This window comes from Rhipicephalus microplus, chromosome 1 (genome assembly GCF_043290135.1).
Source record: "Rhipicephalus microplus isolate Deutch F79 chromosome 1, USDA_Rmic, whole genome shotgun sequence".
Taxonomy (NCBI): domain Eukaryota; kingdom Metazoa; phylum Arthropoda; class Arachnida; order Ixodida; family Ixodidae; genus Rhipicephalus; species Rhipicephalus microplus.
This window is the reverse complement of record NC_134700.1, coordinates 89099103-89121827: the sequence shown is the minus strand read 5'-3', so window position 1 is coordinate 89121827 and position 22725 is coordinate 89099103. Positions and strand designations below refer to the sequence as shown.

Sequence of the window (22725 nt, the reverse complement as noted above, 5' to 3'; positions counted from 1 at the left end):
GTACATTAGGATCTAGATTTAACAGAGATAATTTAAGAATTAGGCGTTTGTGAGGGACAGTGTCAAATGCTTTGGCGAAATCCAGGAAAAGAGCATCGGTCTGAATGTTGCAGTCAAGGTTAGAATGTAAGTCGTGAATGAAAATGGCCAGCTGCGTTTCACAAGAATAACCCCTTCGGAACCCGTGTTGAGAAGGATGAAAAAAGTGCATTGAGTCCAAGAAGTTGATGATATGGGAGTAGATGACATGTTCCATGATTTTGCAGGGGATACTTGTTAAGGATATGGGACGGTAATTTAGTGGAGAATCTCTGTTACCTGATTTGTAGACTGGAACGACCTTGCCTACTTTCCAGTCTGCTGGCAGAATGCTTGATGATAATGACTGCGAAAATAACAATGTAAGGTATGCGGCACACACATGTTTAACATTTATGAGAAGTTTTGAATTAATGTCATCTACACCTGCAGAAGAAGAAAGCTTAATCTTTTCTATAATCGAAATGATGCCGTCCGTAGAAAATGCAATCGGGGGCATAGACTCGGTGCTGCGCGCAGGTGAAGAAAAATCGGGAACTGAACTCTCATTCGTAAAAACAGAGAAAAAGGCCTCGTTAAAAAGGTTCGCGCATTCATTGTTGTCGACTATATCGCCATGCGCATTTGAAAGACTAGTGGTGCGCATCTCCTGAGGGTTTATCACCTCCCAGAATTTGCGAGGGCTGGTTGCAAGCATTTTGGGCAGCTCTTCATGAAAGAACACGTGCTTGGCGTTTCGAATGGTTCTAAGATAATCATCTTCCGCGGCGTAATATTTTTCCCATAAGGACAGAAGTTTAGACTGTTTGGCTGATCGGAAGAGGCGTTTTTTCTTGTTTCTTAGTTTGTGAAGTGTACGTGAAAACCATGGCTTGTTTCGGTTTGCGGTAAACGTTATTTTTGGGATAAATTTCTCGACAAGAGTGGCTAACTTATCTCTAAATATAATCCAATTCTCATCCACAGAGCGTGTATGGCTTATTCTCTCGAAATCAGGAAGAAAAGATATCAATTCATTATTGATGGCACTATAATTGCCCTTGTCGTAAAGACGGATTGTTTTGGTGACAAGATCGCGTTTTACAGGTCGAAACGCAAAGGCCGCATGGATTACCTTGTGGTCACTGACGGCACGCAGATATGTAATTGATGATAAGCTCTCTTGATGACTAGTTAGTATTAGATCTAAGATGCTGGAATTGCTCTCTGTAACGCGCGTTGGTTGGGATACAAGTTGGGTTAGATTGCAATTCAGGCAGAAATCTATGAAGTCCTTTGCGGGCTCACTGCCCACAGCTGACGGGACGCTACTACTCCAATCTATTTGAGGGAAATTAAAATCGCCGAAAAGCAGTATCTCTGCTTGCGGATACTGTTTCCCAAGGTCACTCAGGTTGTTGTTGAGCTTATATGCGAAATCTGGGTCACTGTTCGGGGGCCTATAACAAACGCCTACAAGGACAGTATGAGGGCGAGCACGGCAAACGACCCAAAGAATTTCAAGTTCAGGAGAGTTGGTCCTGGCCACCGAGCACGATAACTGTTGGTGCACAGCTATCAGAACCCCGCCTCCACGTGCGCCTGTACGGTCCTTACGATAAAGTTGAAATCCAGGTAGGTGATCTAGCACTTCTGCATCGGTTATATCATTTGTCAGCCAAGTCTCGGTTATCACCAATACGTTACTGCTTGATGACAAAGCAAGCTCAGAAAAAGTTATGCGTTTCGGAAAAAAACTGCGCGCGTTAGCAAAGACTACCGAAAGTGACAGGCCAGATTGAGGTGTGGGGGTGTGCCCGGCAGATTTGCGCCGAGGAAATTGCTACGACGCTTCCCTTACAGTTTGCGATTGCTCATCGTAGACGTAGCGCTTGTGACCCATTAGCAGTGTCTTGTACGTGATGGAAAAAGGCAGCGACTTGGTTTTAGCAAAGGCAATCAATTGCCGACGGACGTTTTGCACACGACGTGAAAAATCTTCACCAACACTAAAAGTGGTTCCTTTAAATTTCCGTCCATTAGAAAGAATCTCTCCTTTTGTTTTATGGAATGCGAATTTAACTATTATGGGGCGATGGTGGTTAGTACCCTTGCGGCGACCCAGACGATGCGCGCGCTCAATTTCCTTCGGATCGATGGAAATACCTAGACGATCACGGCAGTGCTTGATGACAAGTTGTTCAACTTGGACAAGTGCTTCCGATCCAGTTGATTCAGGAAGGCCATAAAATATGAGGTTATTGCGCCGAGAATGATTCTCGGCTTCATCCACGCGTGCTTCAAGCTTGCGCAGAAGGTCACTCGCGCGAGCGGTGTCTCTTCTGAGCGCTTCCACATCAGTACGTAAGGAAATAATATTTTGGCAGTGCCCTTCCAGATCAGTCATGCGTCTACTGAGATCTGCTATAGATTTATCTGTTGATAGCAAATGGGACTTAAGGTCCTGTACCTGACTGATTAATTCCGTCTGACCGGCAGACAATTTCTGCAGTTCAGTTAGTACAGCATTAGAAGCAGGACCCGGATTGCTTTCAATATCGCCCGACATCATCAACAAGGCACGAATAACACGAGAACACTCAAGTGCAACAAGAACGCAGCAGTGTGGGCTCGGCAGCTGAAACAGCAGGTAATTACTAGACTTCTTAGCGAGAAGACTGTAAGTTTTACTAACCTGCATGACAAGAGTGAAAGGATTAGCGGTCTGCGTTGGTGCACAGCCGCCGAGCCCACACAGCGCCGCCGGCAAAGGCCGCTCTTTTGTAGTCGACACAGGCATCGATGCCGATGCTGATAGCGTCGACCAGGTTTTGTCGAGGACCATGTAGCTGACCGGTGGCGCCGGAAGGGATCCAGATCTGTTGCGTGAGGTGAAATCCAGTGGTTCCAAATACGTTGCGGTTGATAAGCTTGTGTCGAAGACCAAGAGGGCGTGACAGGTAAGCGTGCCACTTTCGCTGGAACGATGTTGATACTGCAACGGTGTGGTCAAGGAAGCTGGCAGGAAAACGGAAAGCAGTATGCGCAGGAATGCGCACTGAAACACCTGCATGACAAGAGTGAAAGGATTAGCGGTCTGCGTTGGTGCACAGCCGCCGAGCCCACACAGCGCCGCCGGCAAAGGCCGCTCTTTTGTAGTCGACACAGGCATCGATGCCGATGCTGATAGCGTCGACCAGGTTTTGTCGAGGACCATGTAGCTGACCGGTGGCGCCGGAAGGGATCCAGATCTGTTGCGTGAGGTGAAATCCAGTGGTTCCAAATACGTTGCGGTTGATAAGCTTGTGTCGAAGACCAAGAGGGCGTGACAGGTAAGCGTGCCACTTTCGCTGGAACGATGTTGATACTGCAACGGTGTGGTCAAGGAAGCTGGCAGGAAAACGGAAAGCAGTATGCGCAGGAATGCGCACTGAAACACCTGCATGACAAGAGTGAAAGGATTAGCGGTCTGCGTTGGTGCACAGCCGCCGAGCCCACGACACAACAATGCGACACAACAATGCGCCTTGGCATATTAGGAGACCTGTCTCACTTGGGTGTGCGCGGTAGAATGATTTCCATAACCAAGAGTTACTAGTCCAATCGTAAATTCCGTGTCCGTGTGGGCAGTATTCACTCCCAAACATTTGACCAAGAATCGAGAGTACCGCAAGGTGGTGTACTTAGTTGTACAGATTTGATTATCAAAATGAATTTCTTGCACCTGTCCATCCCCCGCAACAAGTTCTACTGTACATATGTCGATGACGACCAGCTTGGTTTTAAGTCATGCAACCTTGCAATGTGTAAGCGGCAGGTTTTGTTAGGTTTAAACAAGGTCTCCAAATGGGCAGAAGAAAACGTATTCCGACTGAACCCACAAAAAAGCACGTGTGTCTTGTTCTCCCGAAAGAGAGGCATGCACCCAAAACCCCACTTTGAACTGAACGGTCACCGTCTTTGTGTTAATTTGGAGCATAAATTCTTAGGGTTAACCTTGGACAAGTTGACCTTCGTACCGCACATCAAGTATTTAAAAACAAAATGTTGAAAAGCCATGATTGTTTTAAAAGTGTTGTCACGTACTACATGGGGTAGTAACAGGCAATGTCTAATAAATCTGTATAGAAGCCTCATTCGCACCCGCTTCGACTATGGGGCCGTTGTTTATCAGTCTGCGACTCAAAGTGCTTTGAAGATGCTGGACCCCGTGCACAATTAGGCATCCGCCTTTCTACGGGTGTTTTTCGCACCAGCCCCGTAGAAAGCCTTTACGTTGAGTCAAATGAGTGGTCGCTTCATCTGCAGAGAACTCACATGTCCTTTGTATATTTCCTTAAGGTGAAAGCAGACAAGAAGCACCCCTCATTGTCCACTAATAATGATTTGTCGAGCTCCATACTGTTTCAAAACAGGCATTCGATGAGCCCGCCCTACTCAGTTCGCCTCTTGGGTCTAGCGGAGGAAACTGGTGTGTCACTGGAACACAGTTTATTGGCTCCTGCAGCATACCCACCTCCTTGGCAGTGGCAGACTATAGAATGCGATGTGTCTTTTCGAGAAATTACAAAACACGTGCCCATTGCCCATATCCGAACACACTTCCTGGAACTTCAACACAAATACATACGTCCTGAGTTCTTCACAGATAACTTTAAGACTAACTCCTCTGTGTCTTACGTTGCTGTCGGCCCATTATTTTCGGATGCTGGCCCTCTACATCCAGGCACAAGTATCTTCACAGCGGAAGCTTACGCGATACTTGTGGCGGCTAAACACATCGAACAAATAAAACTACATAATCAGTAATTTAGACGGACTCCCTCAGTGTGGTAACAGCTCTGCACAATCTTAAAAAACAAAAAACTCTGTCCTCGTCTTACTTTACTCTATTTTATGGTCACTCTTTACTCTCTTATACACGCTCAAACAACATATTGTAGTGTGCTGAGTGCCAGGACACCGTGAGATCTAGGCAACGTGATGGCGGATCAGATTGCTGCTTCCGTCTGCGCAAGAACTGCAAGTACACCCATATCAATCCCAGCACTTCATATTAAGCCTCTCTCAAACGAAAGCTCAGGGACTACTGGCAGAGCAAGTGGGATAGACGAACGCAAAACAAACTACACATTATTAAGCCACACCTCTGCTCTTTGCCGCCAGTATCAAAATCACGTCATACAGAGGTAACACTAACGAGGCTCAGGATAGGACACACACACACACGACACACTCATATCTTTTGTCTGGTAGCGTCCACCATTGTGTGACAGATGTGGTGAAGCACTAACAGTTCTTCACATTTTAATCCGGTGCAACAAACTAGACACTCTAAAAAACAACACTTTTCATTACCCTACCGACAACATAAACCTTTACACCCTGCAATTCTCGTCGGTAGGGAACCACTGTTAACTCATAAATCGGTCCTAGATTTTTTAGAGATGTCCGCTTTTACCATGTCATATACCCAGGCATTATGTAGCGCGACCTCTCAAGAGAGGTTGCTGCTGCAGTCGCTAACCTGAAAAGCACTTGCCTCGCGCCCCTTGGACACAAGGGCGCTGATGAGGCTTTTGTGCTAGTGTCAAACATTTTTACACGGGTTTTTATCAACAAAACCTTTCGTCACCAATTTTTACTACATATATCACGCCACTGTCATGATTTTAATACTTATGTTCTTTCCCGCATTATAAAGAGAAATTATAAGGCACCTATACAGCCACGCAACATATCATTATCCATATCTCTAGTAATTGAAATGTTGCTCTTTGGTCATCAATTGACCCTTGCGCCATGAAACGCCACACATCATCATGAGGAGGTTGTGTCCGACGGCTTTGATGGCAGCGCCGGCCATGTTGTCGAAATGCTGAAATTGCACCTCGCTTCGTCGCTTCGATTCTTTCTGACAGTACTATTCTACGGACGTACAGGTGCATCTTCAGTTGTGCCATTGCCAGCTACTTGACGGGTGCTATGGCTAGGCGTCTTTTTTCGTGATGCTATTTTTATAGTTTTCTCTTTCAGCTCCTTTCATTTTTTTCTTTAGCTTGGCACATTCTTTGTCCGTTGCCAAGTGTTCGCCATTGCGGTTAGGGCGGCGAGCTGTCGCACTGTTCCAAAAATTTTACATTGCGATTTGCACCACACTTAGCACAGAGCACAACACTTGTACAGAAACCCAGTACATGTCCAAGTTTGAGACGTTTGCGCCATTGTAGAGGCTTTGGTATGAAAGGTCGGACCGGGTACCATACTAGTCCAGCCTTTATGTGAATAGGTAGCTTTTCGCACCCGAAAGGAATCATTACACACTTCGAAGAGCCAAGCCTTCGAGCGCTGATGACTCTTCTTTGTGGCATGCAAACTATCATACTTTTAAAAACGTCGTCTGAAAGTTCTAGGTCTACATCCGATATAACCTCAGCTGTTACATAAACGCCCTGTGGAACAAAAGCCCGCACGTTGACGGTGCATAGCTGAGATAGACCTAGCAGTGTTTGTACCATCTTCTCATTTGTTGTGTCTACGGCAATAATATTTTTCCTGGGATTCACACGAACTTCTTGAATCAGACCACGGGCAAGTTTGAAGAAAAAGGCATGGAGCTCCTGTTTGGGGATAGCGTTCAGGGTTACCGGGACGTCGACGAACACAAAAGCAACTGTCGTGCTGTTGTATACAATGGACTCCTCACTTGAGGACGATGCCATGGACTTTCGTCCAGGCCGTTTATGCTTAGCGGGTAGAAAAACATCCGAGTCATCCGACGTAGCACTAGACTCGGAATCCGCAGCTTCTGATGTCACTGAAGAGCTGAGCCGCTTCCTTGCTGTGGCAGGTCTACTCATGCCGCTAGGCAGGTCCGCCACCATCTCCTCCTTGCGAAACTTGCAGGTAGGGTCCCCCCAAAAGAGCAAAGGTCTTGAGGACCAGTACAGGGCTTGGTAGGTGCGAAACGCAGGCGACGAGACAAAATAAATAGGAAACATTTCACCAGCCAAGAAAACTGACAACTGAACAGTAAAACTTCGTCGTCGTCCTTCTCACATACACAGACATACAAGAAAAAGTCGTATATGTTTTTGAAACAAACCTCATGATAACAAAACGCATCACCACACCACACACTGCAAAATTTCAAATCTCACCATCGTAAGTAAAAGAATGTATGCAAGCACGGGATACCAGAAAGCATCTGGTGGACATGTAGTCACGTTGAACCTCACGAGCACGCTTGTCCAAGTTCAACAAGGGCTGCACTGAATAGAGATGACATGCTCCTCTCCTTGAGGGCGCTAAGAAAATGCTTTTTCGTAAAACTCGAGCCCCGTGAAGAACTATTTGTGCATCGCAAGTACATAAGATTGTTCTAAAAATAAATGTAATTTGTAAAATACGAAATATATTCGCTCTAAAAACAAAACTTTGCTTCCTGCTTTTGGCATTTTTTCTATAAACACACGTCAATCCCAGCACCCATTACATCCCTTGTCGATGTCGCTGGCAATTAGTTTTCAATCAATTTTCAACTGGGGCTTCATGGCCTATTTGGATCTACCATACACGTTTCTTGCTATCACGGTTTTCCGCAATCTTGTGAAAAGCCTTGACTAAAAACTTCAATAATATCATTAAACCCTGCCCAACATGCCACAACTGTGGCTCCAGTATCTGTATAAGTGCATCTGTTGGCATGCCAAAATCACAGGACTCCCTCATAAATTCCGTTTTCTAATTATTTGTACTTTATAGCCAACGGACGATGTCAGTGACTAGCTGAACGAACAAATGCACGCCCCCCTCCTACCCCCATAATTTGTGAACACACTTCCCTTCACAGTTGCTGCCTATGTATTTACATTATTGAGTGAATATGGGACGCACACAAAAGTGGACACCAAGGGTGCCTGTGTTATTCTTTTATTCTAGTGACCATGTTTGTGTCCCCGCAGGGGCGCCTGCGCAAGTAGGCGTTTGGTGTGTAGCGACACCAGGGACCCGAGCTAACGGGGGAGTTTCGGCTCTCTCCCACGCCTAGCCGTGCGTGGCTTTGCCGTGTCCGGGGAAAAGGGGATCCTGGGGGTTGAGCCAATGCTGGGTGATTGGACCTTTGGCCCCCCGGCCGAGGCAACACACCCCTTTGGCCCCGGCTTCACGCAGACGGGACCCCTGGGCTGACCCACCCAGGGGAAATCGGCAGTCGCCTTTTCCTATCTCTCTCTTCCTACATCTTAGTCTTTTCTCGCCTTTAAATCGGTCCTGTCTTCTTCTCTCTTCCATTTACTTCCAATTTTTCCTGGTGGCAAGGGTTAGCCTTGTGTAATTACTCAACCTTGAGTAGTTATATTTGGTTATAGTGGCAATGTACGGCCGGCGTCTGCAGCCTTGTGCTATTAAGTGCTTCAGCGTCCCCTGGTTGGACTCCATGGTGGGTGGTCGCCATTGCTGCCGAAAAAAAAAGTATACTACTATGGGAACACCTGCATTTCCCCGTCTCCTAGATCGTTTTCCGCCTAAGAGAGGACGCACCGATGACATATCAATTTTCAGCCAACCCAGACAATGCTTTCCCAAATTCCATGTTGTGCACAGCGAAAACCCAACAAAACAAGCCAGAGCCATATCTCCATTTCTTGTTGCTAAATCTCTGACTGAGGTCTTTGGTCCAGGATACATGTTTACAAAGATGGCTAGCGGAGACCTTCTTCTTGAGCTGCCTGAAAAACACCACTATGAAAAACTTGGCAGTCTCCTAGCATTTGGTAATATCCCACTATCTGTTTCACCTCACAGATCAATGAACACCTCACGTGGAGTTGTTTCAGAAGCAGACCTTCTTAAAATGTCTGAACAGGAACTGCTTGAAGGGTGGAAAGAGCAAAATGTCACAGATGTGAAACGAATTGTCATCAGACGAGAACACAAAGAAATACCTACCAAACATTAATTACTCACCTTCGCATCTAGCACACTGCCTTCATCTATAGACACAGGCTACATTAAACTATCTGTCCGTCCCTACATTCCCAATCCAAGACAGTGTTATAAATGTCAACGATTTGGTCATGGCTCGCAGAACTGCCGGGGTCAGGAAACTTGTGCAAGATGTGGTAGCCACGGCCACCCAACTGATAACTGTGTTACTACGCCTCACTGCGTGAATTGTGACGGGGAACACGCCGCGTATTCGCGTTCGTGTCCTAGCTGGAAGAAAGAAAAAGAAATATTCACTCTTAAAGTCAAAGAGAACATCACATTCAAAGAAGCAAGACGAAGAGTGTCGCCATTTTACGGCGCAACATATGCTGATGTGGCGCGTCAAGGGGCAACGCCGCACCAGCCCTCGCCACCCCTTCGGCCACCGCAGAGCGAGCCATCGGCTGTGGCGCCTGCCCCCAAGGTGGCAGTAGTTCAGTCTACTCCGCCTCCAAGCAAATTGAGGCCGGAGACTCCAGGGTCCTCTGGTCTCAAGACCTCACCTCACCAGGCGAGGCCTAAAATCCGAACCACCAGCTCGCCTGTGTGGGCACCCAGTGCCTTTGAGGAGGCAATGGACACAACGGTTCCTTTGGTACCAAAACTGAGGCGCGGCTCCCTGGAGCGCGCAAAAAAAATAAAAATACCGATAACGGGGCGAGACGATCGTCTTGCCACCTGAATTAACAAGCTAACTTCAACACAGGATACTCTTTGTAAACACCGCAGCATCTCTCTTGTTTAAATATGCAGACAGAAATATTACAGTGAAACATCCGAGGCCTTCTTCGAAACCTCGATAACTTACAAGAACTCCTCCATGAACACAATCCAAGAGTGCTGTGTGTACAAGAGACACACTTAAAACGAGCAAACACAAACTTTCTACGTAACTACGTAATCTTCCGAAGGGATAGAGATTATGCCATGCCACCATGTGGTGGTGTAGCGGTTATAGTTAGTCAAGGTATAGCATGTACACAATTACCCCTTCAAACTTCCCTCGAGGCGGTGGCTGTCCGAGCAGTTATTCTAAACAAACTTGTCACTGCCTGCTGTTCTTACATACCTCCGCACCACCGTCTTGAAAAACTTCAATACCAGTCTTTAATAGAAGAACTACCTGAACCTTATCTGGTCCTTGGGGACCTGAATGCACATAATGGTCTGTGGGGTGACTCTCGCTGCGATGCACGAGGTCGTCTCATTGAACAATTCCTCATTTCATCAGGTGCTTGCCTGTTGAATAGGAAAGAGGCAACATACTATAACCTTGCCAACAAAACTTACTCCTCCATAGACCTCAGTATCGCATCTCCTTCACTTGTACCATTACTTCAGTGGAAAGTCATAAATAATCCATACGGAAGTGACCATTTTGTTTAGTTTTGAGTACACCAATACTATATGAATGTCCTCCACATGTTCCCAAAGGGCTGGTAAACAAAGCCGACTGGGAACAATTTCGAAAGATTACTCACTTAAGTTGGGCTGATATATGCGGATTAGATATAGATGAAGCTGTGCAGTACTTCTCGGCTTTTCTTGCTGACGCAGCAGCCAAGTGCATTCCACAAACATCTGGACTGCCCGGCAAACGACACGTCCCGTGGCGGAACAATGAGTGTCAGAATGCGCGAAAGGAATAGAACAGGGCATTGAGGTTGCTGCGAAACTCGCTGACAGCGGAAACCCTTGAGAGCTTTAAGAAAACAAAATCTCGAGGCAGGAGAACGCGTCGGCAGGCCAGAAGAGAAAGCTGGCACAAGTTTTTATCAGGGATAAATTCATATACACAAGAGGCTAAAGTCTGGAACATGGTTGGTAGGGTAGTAGGAAGACAAGTACACTCACTCCCACTCGTAAACACACAGGGTGACAGCCTGGAAGATCAGGCGAACTTCCTCGGTGCACACTACGAGCAAGTGTCTAGCTCGTCACACTCTACTGAATCTTTCCAAAGATATAAAGCAAAGATAGAAAAGCAGAAACTAGAATTCAAGTGCACAAATTACGAGGCATACAACCAACCTTTCAACTTAGCTGAGCTACGAACATCACAAAACTCTTGCAATAATTCCGCTCCAGGCTACGACCGTGTCACATATGAAATGTTGAAAAACCTGCCGCTCAAAACGCAAAAAACTTTACTCTCTCTATACAATGCTATCTGGCTCTCAGGCACCTTCCCTGCTTCCTGGAAAGAGGCTAATAATATCCCTATTTTGAAACAGGGCAAGGACCCTTCCTCAGTTTCAAGTGTTAGGCCCACTGCACTAACCAGCTACCTTTGTACACTTTTTGAAAAAATGATAAACCGCCGATTTTCACATTTCCTTGAAGCACACAATCTGCTAGACCAATTTCAGGGTGGGTTTCGAGAGGGAAGATCCACCACCGATCATCTGGTGCGTATCGAAGCACAGATCCGCGACGCTTTCGTTCACAAACAATACTTCCTCTCAGTGTTTCTCGATATCGAGAAAGCCTACGACACAACATGGTGTTTTGGCATGTTAAGAGACTTGTCTCACCTGGGTGTGCGCGGTAGAATGATTTCTATAATCGAGAGTTATTTCCCCGATCGGAAATTTCGTGTCCGTGTGGGCAGTATTCTTTCATTTGTTCAAGAAACGGGAGTACCGCAAGGAAGTGTACTTAGTTGTACACTTTTTATTATCAAAATGAATTCCTTACACATGTCCATCCCCCGCAACATGTTCTATTCCACATATGTCGATGACGTCCAGCTTGGCTTTAAGTCATGCAACCTAGCAATGTGTGAGCGGCAGGTTCAGTTAGGTTTAAACAAGGTGTCCAAATGGGCAGAGGAAAACGGATTCAGGCTGAACCCAGAAAAAAGTACCTGTGTCTTGTTCTCCCGAAAGAGAGGCGTGTACTCAGAACCTCACATTGAACTGAACGGTCAACGTCTGTCTGTCAATGCGGAGCATAAATTCTTAGGCTTAATCTTGGACAACAAGTTGACCTTCGTACCGCACATCAAGTATTTAAAAACAAAATGTTTAAAAGCCATGAATGTTATAAAAGTGTTATCACGTACTACGTGGGGTAGTGATAGGCAATGCCTCATGAACCTCTATAAAAGCCTCATTCGCACCCGCTTAGATTATGGGGCCGTTGTCTATGGGTCTGCTACTCAAAGTGCCTTGAAGATGCTGGACCCCGTGCACCATTTGGGCATCCGCCTTTCTACGGGTGCTTTTCGCACCAGCCCCGTAGAAAGCCTTTATGTTGAGTCAAATGAGTGGTCGCTTCATCTGCAAAGAACCTACATGTCCTTTGTATACTTCCTTAAGGTGAAAGCAGACAAGAGGCACCCCTCATACTCTACTATTAATGACTTGCCGAGCTCCATTCTTTTTCAAAACAGGCCTTCAATGAGACAGCCCTTCTCAGTTCGCCTGAAGGGTCTAGCTGAGGACACTGGAGTGTCACTCGAACACAGTTTAATGGCTCCTGTAGCATACCCGCCACCGTGGCAGTGGCAGACTATAGACTGCGATGTGTCTTTTCTAGAGGTTACAAAACATGCGCCCATTGCCCATATCCGAACATATTTCCTGGAACTTCAACAGAAATACACACGTCCTGAGTTTTTTACAGATGCCTCCAAGTCTAACTCCTCTGTGTCCTACGCTGCTGTTGGCCCTTCCTTTTCGAATGCTGGCCTTCTACATCCAGGCACAAGTATCTTCACAGCGGAAGCTTACGCGATACTTGTGGCAGCTAAACACATTAAACAATTACAAATACAAAAAGCAGTAATTTATACAGACTCCCTCAGTAAGGTAACGGCTCTGCACAGTCTTAAAAAACAAAAAAACCCTGTCCTCGTTTCACTTTACTCCATTTTATGCACACTCTACACACTCAACCAACATGTTGTAGTGTGCTGGGTGCCAGGGCACCGTGAGATCCAAGGCAACGAGAGGGCGGATCAGCTCGCTGCATCCGTTCATGAGAGCACCGCCATTACATCCATATCAATCCCGGCCCTTGATCTTAAGCCGTCTCTCAAACGAAACCTCAGGGACTACTGGCAGAGCAAATGGGATACACACACACAAAACAAACTACACGTTATCAAGCCACACCTTGGCCATTGGCCACCAGTATCAAAATCACGTCATACAGAGGTAATACTAACGAGACTCAGGATAGGACACACATACACGACACACTCATATCTTTTGTCCAATGGCGACCCACCATTGTGTGACAGATGTGGTGAAGCACTAACAGTTCTTCACATTTTAATTCAGTGCAAGCAATTGGACAGTATAAGAAAACAACACTTTCCATTACCCTACCGACAACATATACCTTTACACCCTGCAATGTTCGTCGGTAGGGAACCGCTTTTTAGTTATAAATCATTGCTAGCGTTTTTAAAAGAAACTCATAGTTTTCATATCATATACCCCGGCATTCCGTAGCACGACCTCTCCTGAGAGGTTTTTGCTGCGGTGGCTACACAAGAAAGCACGTGCCTCACGGCCCTTGGACGCAAGGGTATGAACGAGTGAGGCACTTGTGCTAATGCCATACGTATCCACCATCGTCTTTTATTATCACCAACTTTGTTCATCTATTCGCACCACACACACCTTTCATGGCATGGTCATGATTTTATCACTTGTATGTTTTTACCCGCATTATCGCGAGGAATTCTATGGCCCTTATACAGCCGCTAATCACAATCATTGTCCACATTCCTGTCTCATGAACTGGCGCTCTTTGGTCATCAAATGGCACTTGCGCCAAAAAACACCATATATCATCATCATGTGTAAATTACTACTTTTTGTATTTGTAATTGTTTGATGTGTTTAGCTGCCACAAGTATCGCGTAAGCTTCTGCTGTGAAGATACTTGTGTCTGGATGTAGAGGGCCAGCATCCGAAATGGATGGGCCGACAGCAGCGTAGGACACAGAGGAGTTGGACTTGGAGACATCTTTAAAGAACACAGGACGTGTGTATTTGTGTTAAAGTTCCAGGAAGTGTGTTCGGATATGGGCAATAGGCGCATGTTTTGTAACTTCTAGAAAAGACAGATCGCAATCTATAGTCTTCCAGTGCCACGGTGGCGTGTATGCTACAGGAGCCATTAAACTGTGTTCAAGTGAGACTCCAGTTTCCTCAGCTAGACTCTTCAGGCGAACTGAGAAGGGCTGCCTCATCGAAGGCCTGTTTTGAAAAAGAATGGAGCTCGACAAATCATTAGGAGTAGAGTATGAAGTGTGCTTCTTGTCTGCTTTTACCTTAAGGAAATAAACAAAGGACATGTAAGTTCTCTGGAGATGAAGCGACCACTCATTTGACTCGACATAAAGGCTTTCTACGAGGTTGTGCGAAAAGCACCCGTAGAAAGGCGGATGCCCAAATGGTGCACGGGGTCCAGCATCTTCAAAGCACTTTGAGTCGCAGACTCATAAACAACGGCCCCATACTCTAAGCGGGTGCGAATGAGGCTTCGATACAGATTCATGAGGCATTGCCTGTCACTACCCCAAGTAGTACGTGACAACACTTTCATAACAATCATGGCTTTTAAACATTTTGTTTTTATATAATTTATGTGTGGTACCAAGGTCAACTTGTTGTCCAAGATTAAGTCTAACAATTTATGCTCTGCTTTGACGGACAGACGTTGCCCATTCAGTCGAATGTCAGGTTCCGAGTGCGTGCCTCTCTTTCGAGAGAACAAGACACACGTGCTTTTTTGTGGATTAAGTCGAAATTCGTTTTCATCTACCCATTTGGAGACCTTGTATAAACCCAGCTGAACCTGCCGCTCACACATTGCCAAGTTGCATGACTTGAAGCCAAGCTGGACGTCGTCGACATATGTACAATAGAACATATTGCGGGGGATGGACAAGTGCAAGGAATTCATTTTGATGAGAAAACGTGTGCAGCTAAGTACACCACCTTGTGGCACGCCTGTTTCCTGGACAAATGTTTGGGAAAGAACCGTGCCCACTCGGACACGGAATATTCGGTTTGACAGGTAACTTTCGATTATGTGAAACATTCTTCTGCGCACGCCAAGGTGGGACATGTCTCTTAGAATTCCGAAACGCTGTGTTGTATCATAAGCCTTTTCGATATCGAGGAACACAGAGAGAAAATATTGTTTATGGACAAAGGCGTCTCTGATCTGTGCCTCGATACAAAGAAGGTGGTCTGTGGTGGATCTACTTTCTCGAAACCCGCACTGAAATGGGTCGAGCAAATTGTTTGTTTCAAGGATATGTACAAGTCGGCAGTTTATCATTTTTTCGAACACTTTGCCCAAGCAGCTTGTAAGTGCAATGGGTCTATATCTTGAAGTTAAAGAAGGCTCCTTGCCCTCTTTCAAAATAAGAATAATAATAGCCTCTTTCCAGGAGGTAGGGATAGTGCCAGAAAACCAGATAGCATTGTATAAACAAAGTAAGGTTTTTTGTGTTTCGGCTGGTAGGTTTTTTAACATTTCATACACCACATGGTCAGAACCTGGGGCAGAAGTACTGCAGGAGTTTAGAGATGTTCGGAGCTCAGCTAGGCTGAAAGATGGTTATACGCCTCGTATCTAGCGGATTTGTGTTCGAGTTTCTGCTTTTCTATTCTTGTTCTGTATTTTTGGAAAGTGTCGATATAGTGGGACGAGCTAGATACCTGTTCAAAGTGCGCAGCGAGGAAGTTTGCCTGATCTTCCAAGGTATCACCCTGAGTGTTTACGAGTGGACGTGTGCGTACTTGTTTTCCTGCTATCCTACCGACCATGTTCCAGAATTTAGCCTCCTGTGTGTATGAATTTATCCCTGACAAAAACTTCTGCCAGCTTTCTCTTCTGGCTTGCCGACGCGTTCTCCTGCCTTGAGGCTTTATTTTTTTGAAGGTGTCAAGACTTTCGGCTGTCGGTGAGTTCCGAAGCAGCCTCCAAGCTCTGTTTGCTGTTTGCGCGCGTTTCGGCATTCAGAGTTCCACCATGGCACACGTTGTTTTCCGGGGTGTCCATTTGTTTGTGGGATGCATTTTGTTGCAGCATCAATCAAAAACGCTGTGAAGTAGTTGACAGCAACATCAATGTTCCAAGTACATATGTTATTCAAACCTAGACGAGCGATGGTATAAAACTGTTCCCAGTCGGCTCTGTTTATGAGCCACTTGGGAACACATGGTGGACACTCAGTTTCTGCAGTTGTGCTCAAATTTACGGGGAAGTGGTCACATCCGTACGGATTACTGACGACTTTCCACTGGAGTAGAGGCACAAGAGATGCAGATACTATGCTTAGGTCTATGGAGGAGTAGGTGTTATTAGCGAGGTTATAGTAGGTTGATTTTTTTCGATTTAGGAGACACGCGCTCGATGAGAGAAGGAACTGTTCAATCAGTCGACCTCGCGCGTCATACCGAGAATCACCCCATAGACTGCTATGCGCATTAAAGTCTCCAAGGAGAACATAAGGTTCCGGAAGTTCATCAATTAAAGAGTGTAAATCACGTTTTTGCAGCTGATATCTAAGAAGAATGTAAATAGTGCAGATTGTGATCAGTTTATCAAAAAGAACCGTTCGAACAGCCACTGCATCAAGGGATGTTTGTAGTTGTAATTGTGTGCATGCAGTTCCTTGTTTCACTATGATGGCAACACCTCCAGATGATGTCATGGCATCATCACGGTCCTTTCGAAAAATAACGTATTTTCGAAGAAAATTTGTGTGTTTTGAATTAAGGTGTGTTTCTTGTACACACAGCACTTTTGGTGAGTGTTCGTGTAAGAGTTTTTGGATGTCGTAAAGGTTTCTGAGAAGGCCCCTGACGTTCCATTGTATAATTTGAGTGTTCATGGTGAATGTAAAATAATGCTGTGTGTACGAAAAGCGAGTGGCTGTTTAGCCGGGGAGTTTGAGTTCACTTAACAGGGCCATCACTAGGCCCTGTTATTTGCTTTTTTGTTTTCTTGGTGCGCTCCAAGGAGCCACGCCGCTCTTTCGGCACCAAGGGTGCCGACGTATCCACAGCCTCCTCGGAGGCACTGGATGCCCGCACATGCGGGCTGTTAGTTCGGATTTCGGGCCTCGCCTGGTGAGGGGAGGCCTTGAGACCCGAAGACTCTGGAGTCTCCGGTCTCTGTTTGGGAGTAGGCGGTGTAGCCTGGGCTACAGCAGCCTTAAGGGCAGGTGCCACAACCACCGGCTCGGTATGCGCGGGCCGAAGGAGTGGCGAGGGCTGGTGCGGCGGTGCCCCCTGACGCGCCGCATCAGCTTATGTAGGTCCATAGAATGGAGCGACTCTTCGCCGTGCTTCCTTAAATGATATGTTTTCCTTCACCTTTAATGTAATTATTTCTTTTTCTTTTTCCAGTATGTGCAGGAGCGTCAATATGCGGCATGGTTTCCTTCGCAGTTTACACAGTGTGGCGGTTGTTTGCAGTTCTCAGACACGTGGCCTAGGACTCCACATTGTGCACAAGTTTGGCAACCACGACAGGTTTTAGAGTCATGGCAATACCTCTGGCATTGGAAGCAACGACGAGGGTTTGGTATATACGGCCTGATAGATGTCTTCGTGTACCTTGTTTGAATGGAATCTGGTAGTTTACTGGATGCAAACGTGAGTATCAAGTGTTTCGTTGGTATTTCCTTATTATCTCTTCTGATGATAATTCTCTGTACATTATTGACATTTTGGCTCTTCCACCCTTTTAAAAGTTCAGTTTCGGTCAGGTCAAGTAAGTCTGCTTCAGATACCACTCCGCGAGTAATGTTCATAGATCTGTGTGGTGTTACGGTGATCGGTACGTCACCAAACGTTGAGAGGCTGTCTACCTTTACAAATTGTGCTTTGTCCCGAATTTCAAGAAGAAGGTCTCCGCTAGCCATTTTGGTTACTTTGTATCCAGCCCCGAGAGTTTCAGTAAGACACCTGGCAACTACGAAAGTAGATACGATCCTGGCTTGCTTTCCGGTTTTTTCACAGTGCATGACGTGGAAGTAAGGAAAAGTTTCTATTGGCTGGTTGAAGAAATTTATGTCGTCGGTGCGTACCCGCTTTAGGCCGGTACGATCAGACAGTTGAGAGAACGCTCCATGCATGCCGGTCTTATTTTTGTTCAGCAGCGTTGGCGGCCACCCTCCACGGAGCCCAACAAGGGGACGCTGCAAGTTTGCATGTCCTAAAAGCTTGCAGACGTCAGCCGTACAACACTGCCATAACCCAATGCGCCTAGACCAAGGTAGGCTATTTGCACAGGGTTAACCCTTGCCGCCAGGAAATTTGGAAGTAAACAGAAGAGAGAAGTAGACAGGAAAGCTTAAAAAGTAAGAAAGACGAAGATGTAGGGAGAGAGAGATAGGAAAAGGCGACTGCCGATTTTGCCTGGGTGGGTCAGCCCAGGGGTGCCATCTACGTGAAGCCGGGGCCAAAGGGGTGTGTTGCCTCTGCCGGGGGGCCTTAAAGGTCCAATCACCCAGCGTCAGCTCAACCCCCAGGATCCCGTTTTCCCCGGGCACGGCAAAGCCACGCACGGCTAGGCGTGGGAGGGAGTAGAAACTCCCCCGTTAGCTCGGGTCCGTGGTGTCGCTACACACCAAACGCCTACTTGCGCAGGCGCCCCTGCCGGGTTACGAACATGAATTTCGAGCAAGTAAGTTAATTGAGCTGATTCGGCATTTTTTGAGAGGTCTGTTCAAATAATCAATTCTGTAGGCTTAGTGAGTTGCGCTGCCGAATATCGAAGGTCATCAATTACCAGTTAGTGAGTTTTCTTCTATCTTCTATGGATGGCGCCGCTTGACGTGATAGCTACGAGAGATGCTATCTTGTAATACAACCAACCCTGCTTTTGCGTTGCCGGACTACGGAAGAGACTAAAAGCCTCTAATCATACGTTCAAAAAGGTCTACATGCATGAGTGCCGCACTTTTGCAGGCCATAGCAGAGATATTCCACAGCCAAGAACCTTTCCTTCAGCTTGTGCGCCCTGGTGCTGGTAGAATGACGTATGCCGCTGGTCTTCTGGCGACCATCACCGATCGGCTGTTGTAGCAGCGCTCCGGCGGGTGCTCGCATGGTAAGCAAGGCTTGCTGCTCTTCCTGGTTCACCAGCTGCCTCTTTAGGTTCTCCCGATTCTGCTGCCACTCCACAACCATCGGTATCTCATTGCCGTCTAGATTCTCCTGACGCGGAAGCTTCGACTGGTTCTCGGAGTTTCTTGGGCTACCACTGGAAAGGCATAGCCGGTCAGTTCATTCAGCAAGGCACTTCAAACAACATAAGAGGACCGGCTAGTTACTTATATATGTTGCTTTTATTGGTACGTAAGAAGTACTGTTACCATGTGTAAACATCCGACTTCTATTGCAGAAAAGTCATGTAAAATAACAGGTCATGACGTTCCTCTTGATCACAATAGAGTACTGACAGAATTTAAAGGCAACGAAAGAATTTGGAAGTTTTCATTATTTTGGCATGCACTTTTGACGCTCTCCATACACAGTAGTCAGACAACACGTATTAAACATTTGATGGTTGGTTTCACATGCTGCAGCCTAGTTTGTGGTATCGCAGAAGTGGGTTTCCTCTACATCGGAACACAAACGAAAAGCAGTGCAGTACAAGCAAAAGACATTAAAAAAAACAAACGAACAAACAAGAATAAAACTCTACATTCTTTCAAAGAATGTTTAACGTTAATAATCTAGATGGCTGATATGATGTATTCCCCTTTAAAGCGATAGCGTAGAAGAGCTCGCGTCGCAGAAATTCAGGTGTCGGTGCAAGCGTCATTGCTTGTGAGCAAAAAATCATCTTTTGCGTGAGCGAATAATGGAGAACGATGCAAATAATATAAATCGTACAAAAATCTGAAGAAGAGCGGGCACCAAATCAGAGTCAGTTGCATGGAAAGCGGATGTTGTACTAAAACGGCCATACCTCTGCTTGTGAAAACAGTGAAAAGAACTTCCTCTGCTTGGACGTGCAGTGAAACTAACTTTAATCCTCCACAAAACCAAACGTCCCGTATACATGCCTCAAAATGCAGCATGAAATATTGCAGTGGTAAACCGTGGTACAGGCATCCATTGCTAACGGGTGTCACAATATGTGGTTATTGTATTGGCTTTGCGGTTGAATACCATTACACCACTGCAAAAAGCACACACGCTACTGCGCCTATTTTATTAACGCCACGTAGAGTGGGTGCAATGCAAATTCAAAAATGTGTCATGCACGAAGTGTCTGAAATACTCATTAGGAACAGGATGTCGCTACCACGTTCAACTCCTAAAGGCGAAGCTTCAGGGTCCCCTACGTAGTGTGCGGAAAGAACCTGAGTTTAAAAAAAGAGTGACTGGACAGAATGGTGTTAGGTTGAGATTGTGGCTATATCTTGCTTGCTTCAGCTTATCGTGAGAGAGACATTTGTTGCAGTCTTTTTGTACCTTGGGGTATTACCCAGAATATGCAGCGAGTTTACGCATTCGAGATTGCGGTGCCCAGACAGGGTTTGTAGGCGATGTAGCAAGGCGAGAAAAGAGCGATAAATTTCAGTCATAACGGAGAAAGGTAAAACGGATCTCTTTTTTTTGAACGCATTCTAGTGTGTTGGCGTCTCATGCTTTACGGGGAGTCTGCCACATTTAGGTGCGTTTTAATTGTGGAGCATCGCAAGCCACCCATCCACCAACGCAGTTGCCGACGCAGTTGCTTACGCAAATCTGTTGCAGTTAATGGCCACGCTAATACCAGTACCAGAAGAACACGACCCTTTACTCGTTCGCAGTTCTCTTGGACTGCCGAGAGCTGGTGAGAGAGCTCGGAACTTTTAAGGGCCCTTTCTCAGTCCTGTTCTGTGCTGAACTTTGCGCTAGGTAACGCCGGGTACTGCCAGAGCATATGAGCGAGTGTGCTGTAATCAGCCCCAGGGGTCATTCTCGGTTTATGCCATTAGTAAACTGATGAAGCGTTTTACAAGAAAAGATCGAACCTGCCTGTAGCATCCTGAAAGCCGACAGTTGTGGTGAAGTGAGCTTAGAATGCGGAAACGGACCCCTCCAACTTGAAAGTTGGTAGAATTAAGTAACTTCGTTAAATGTTTCAAGTGGATCGCTGAAGGTTTCTGCAAACCCGCATCCAGACCCACCTACACCGAGATGGCTCATGATTTTTCGCGCGAAGTTTTGCCCAACTTCATTGACGTTCTGAACAGTTCGATGAACCCGTGAGCTCGTGTGCGCCGGGAACTAGGTAATTGTGTGAAAGGCTTCAACAACCTGATAAAATCGGCTGCCTCCCTGCAGATAACTCCTGAGACAAACGCCTGCATGACATCAGTGGACTTTAAATAGCTCAGAAAGTGAAGCGTCTTTATTCGTCAGATCTATCACGGCCTGATCTGCCACAGAAGCAGACACCTACATAAAAACAGTGCTGAGTGCGTGGCTACGGCGATCAACCTCTCTGGCTGTTGAGCTATCGGAGCGGTCTTACTGCGCCGCGTTAACGAAAGACTTCCTTTTCAGGGAGTGAGTGAGTAAACAGTTTGTTGACCCTGTCCGGCGGTGTTTCGCGAAGTGGTGCTACAAGCCCACCAGCCTAGGGGACGGCCTCGAGTCTTTGGCCATGGGCGGCTTCCTGGGCGTGCCGGACTACCCATAGTGGATCAGCGAGGTCGAGACTGAGCAGAGCCACCTCCTATCACGCCTCGTGGTTCGAGGCTGCCATGTCTACCCTGTTCACGCTCTTGTTGCACTCCCACAGCATGCACTGCAGCGTCTTTCTTGCTCCACATGCTTTACAGTCATCAGATGTGTAAATGTCTGGGTAGCAGAGGCGTAGGATCACTGAGTTTGGGCACGTGTGAGCTGAATTCTTTTCAGGCAGCCTCCTGTTTCTCGTTTAGTTTTTGTGGTGGTGGATATTTGCACCTGTACAGTCTGTAGTGTTGGTTAATATCTATGAAAGTTGTCAAGAGATTCGCATTGTTTCACTCTCGCACTGTTCTCGATGACTGCGAGACATCGGTGCTGCCAGCAGGTGCCACAGCTCGGCGTGCAAGGCCTCGAGCCGCGGCGTGGTCAGTCGCGTTGCCCGCGAGTGGAGGATCTGTGTGGGAGGTGTCCATACGAGGAAACTATCAATTTAGCTACAAAATCAAGCAGAAACTTTACTCGTACCATTCACGTACCGACATTTTCCTGCACATGAACGTTATGATGGAATAGTGCCACCTCGTAAGTACCTGTGAGTGTTTGTGATAAGATATTCTGTTCCGAATATCCCACACGTTGCCACAATGGCGACTGTAGGAGACGCTGACCAGCTTTCATGGAGCGATACAGAGAAACAACATTTATTTACAAATCTGGCGTGCGGGAAGTCACCGACCACGCAAGGCGCTTGTATTCCCTATCTGAAGACGATGGCTATTAGAGTCCAGTAGTCCCAGGGCCTAGATATTGAGGACGTTGTGCTCCGGCTAGGCGTTGGATATTCGGGCACCTCCGCTCCTGCTGTCCGGGGTGTCGGCTCCATTTCTCCTCTGTTTTGCCAGGGCCTCCTCAGGCTGCGTGATGGCCCTTTGTTGCGTCGTTGAGTCTTCGGAGCGTATCCATGCTCCCACCTCTTCGGGATACGTGGCGTCCTGGCACTGCCCGTTCCCATTGTTCATAGCACGGTTACACCCGCCCCACATGATGT

At 46.6% G+C, this 22725-nt stretch overlaps 1 protein-coding gene across 1 annotated transcript; it reads right to left on the bottom strand.

The window, feature by feature from the left end:
- Positions 1-468: 468 nt before the first annotated feature.
- On the bottom strand, positions 469-22219 carry LOC142765500 (uncharacterized). Its single transcript, XM_075866576.1, has 5 exons — positions 22214-22219; positions 22025-22131; positions 18946-19248; positions 6666-6951; positions 469-3457 (listed from the first exon to the last, which is right to left on the bottom strand). The coding sequence occupies exons 1-5, from the start codon at positions 22217-22219 to the stop codon at positions 1862-1864; spliced, it is 2298 nt and encodes a 765-aa protein (XP_075722691.1). The 3' UTR covers positions 469-1861.
- Between the last annotated feature and the right edge of the window lie 506 nt (positions 22220-22725).

Bases quoted from the DNA above. Each gene is read 5' to 3' on its own strand.
- LOC142765500 (XM_075866576.1), bottom strand. The intron at 19,249-22,024 runs GTGCGAGAGTGA...ATGCCTTTCCAG, and splicing joins TCTCGCAGTCATCGAGAACA to TGGTAGCCCAAGAAACTCCG. The intron at 6,952-18,945 runs GTGCGGCACTCA...CTGGTCCTCAAG, and splicing joins CTCTGCTATGGCCTGCAAAA to ACCTTTGCTCTTTTGGGGGG.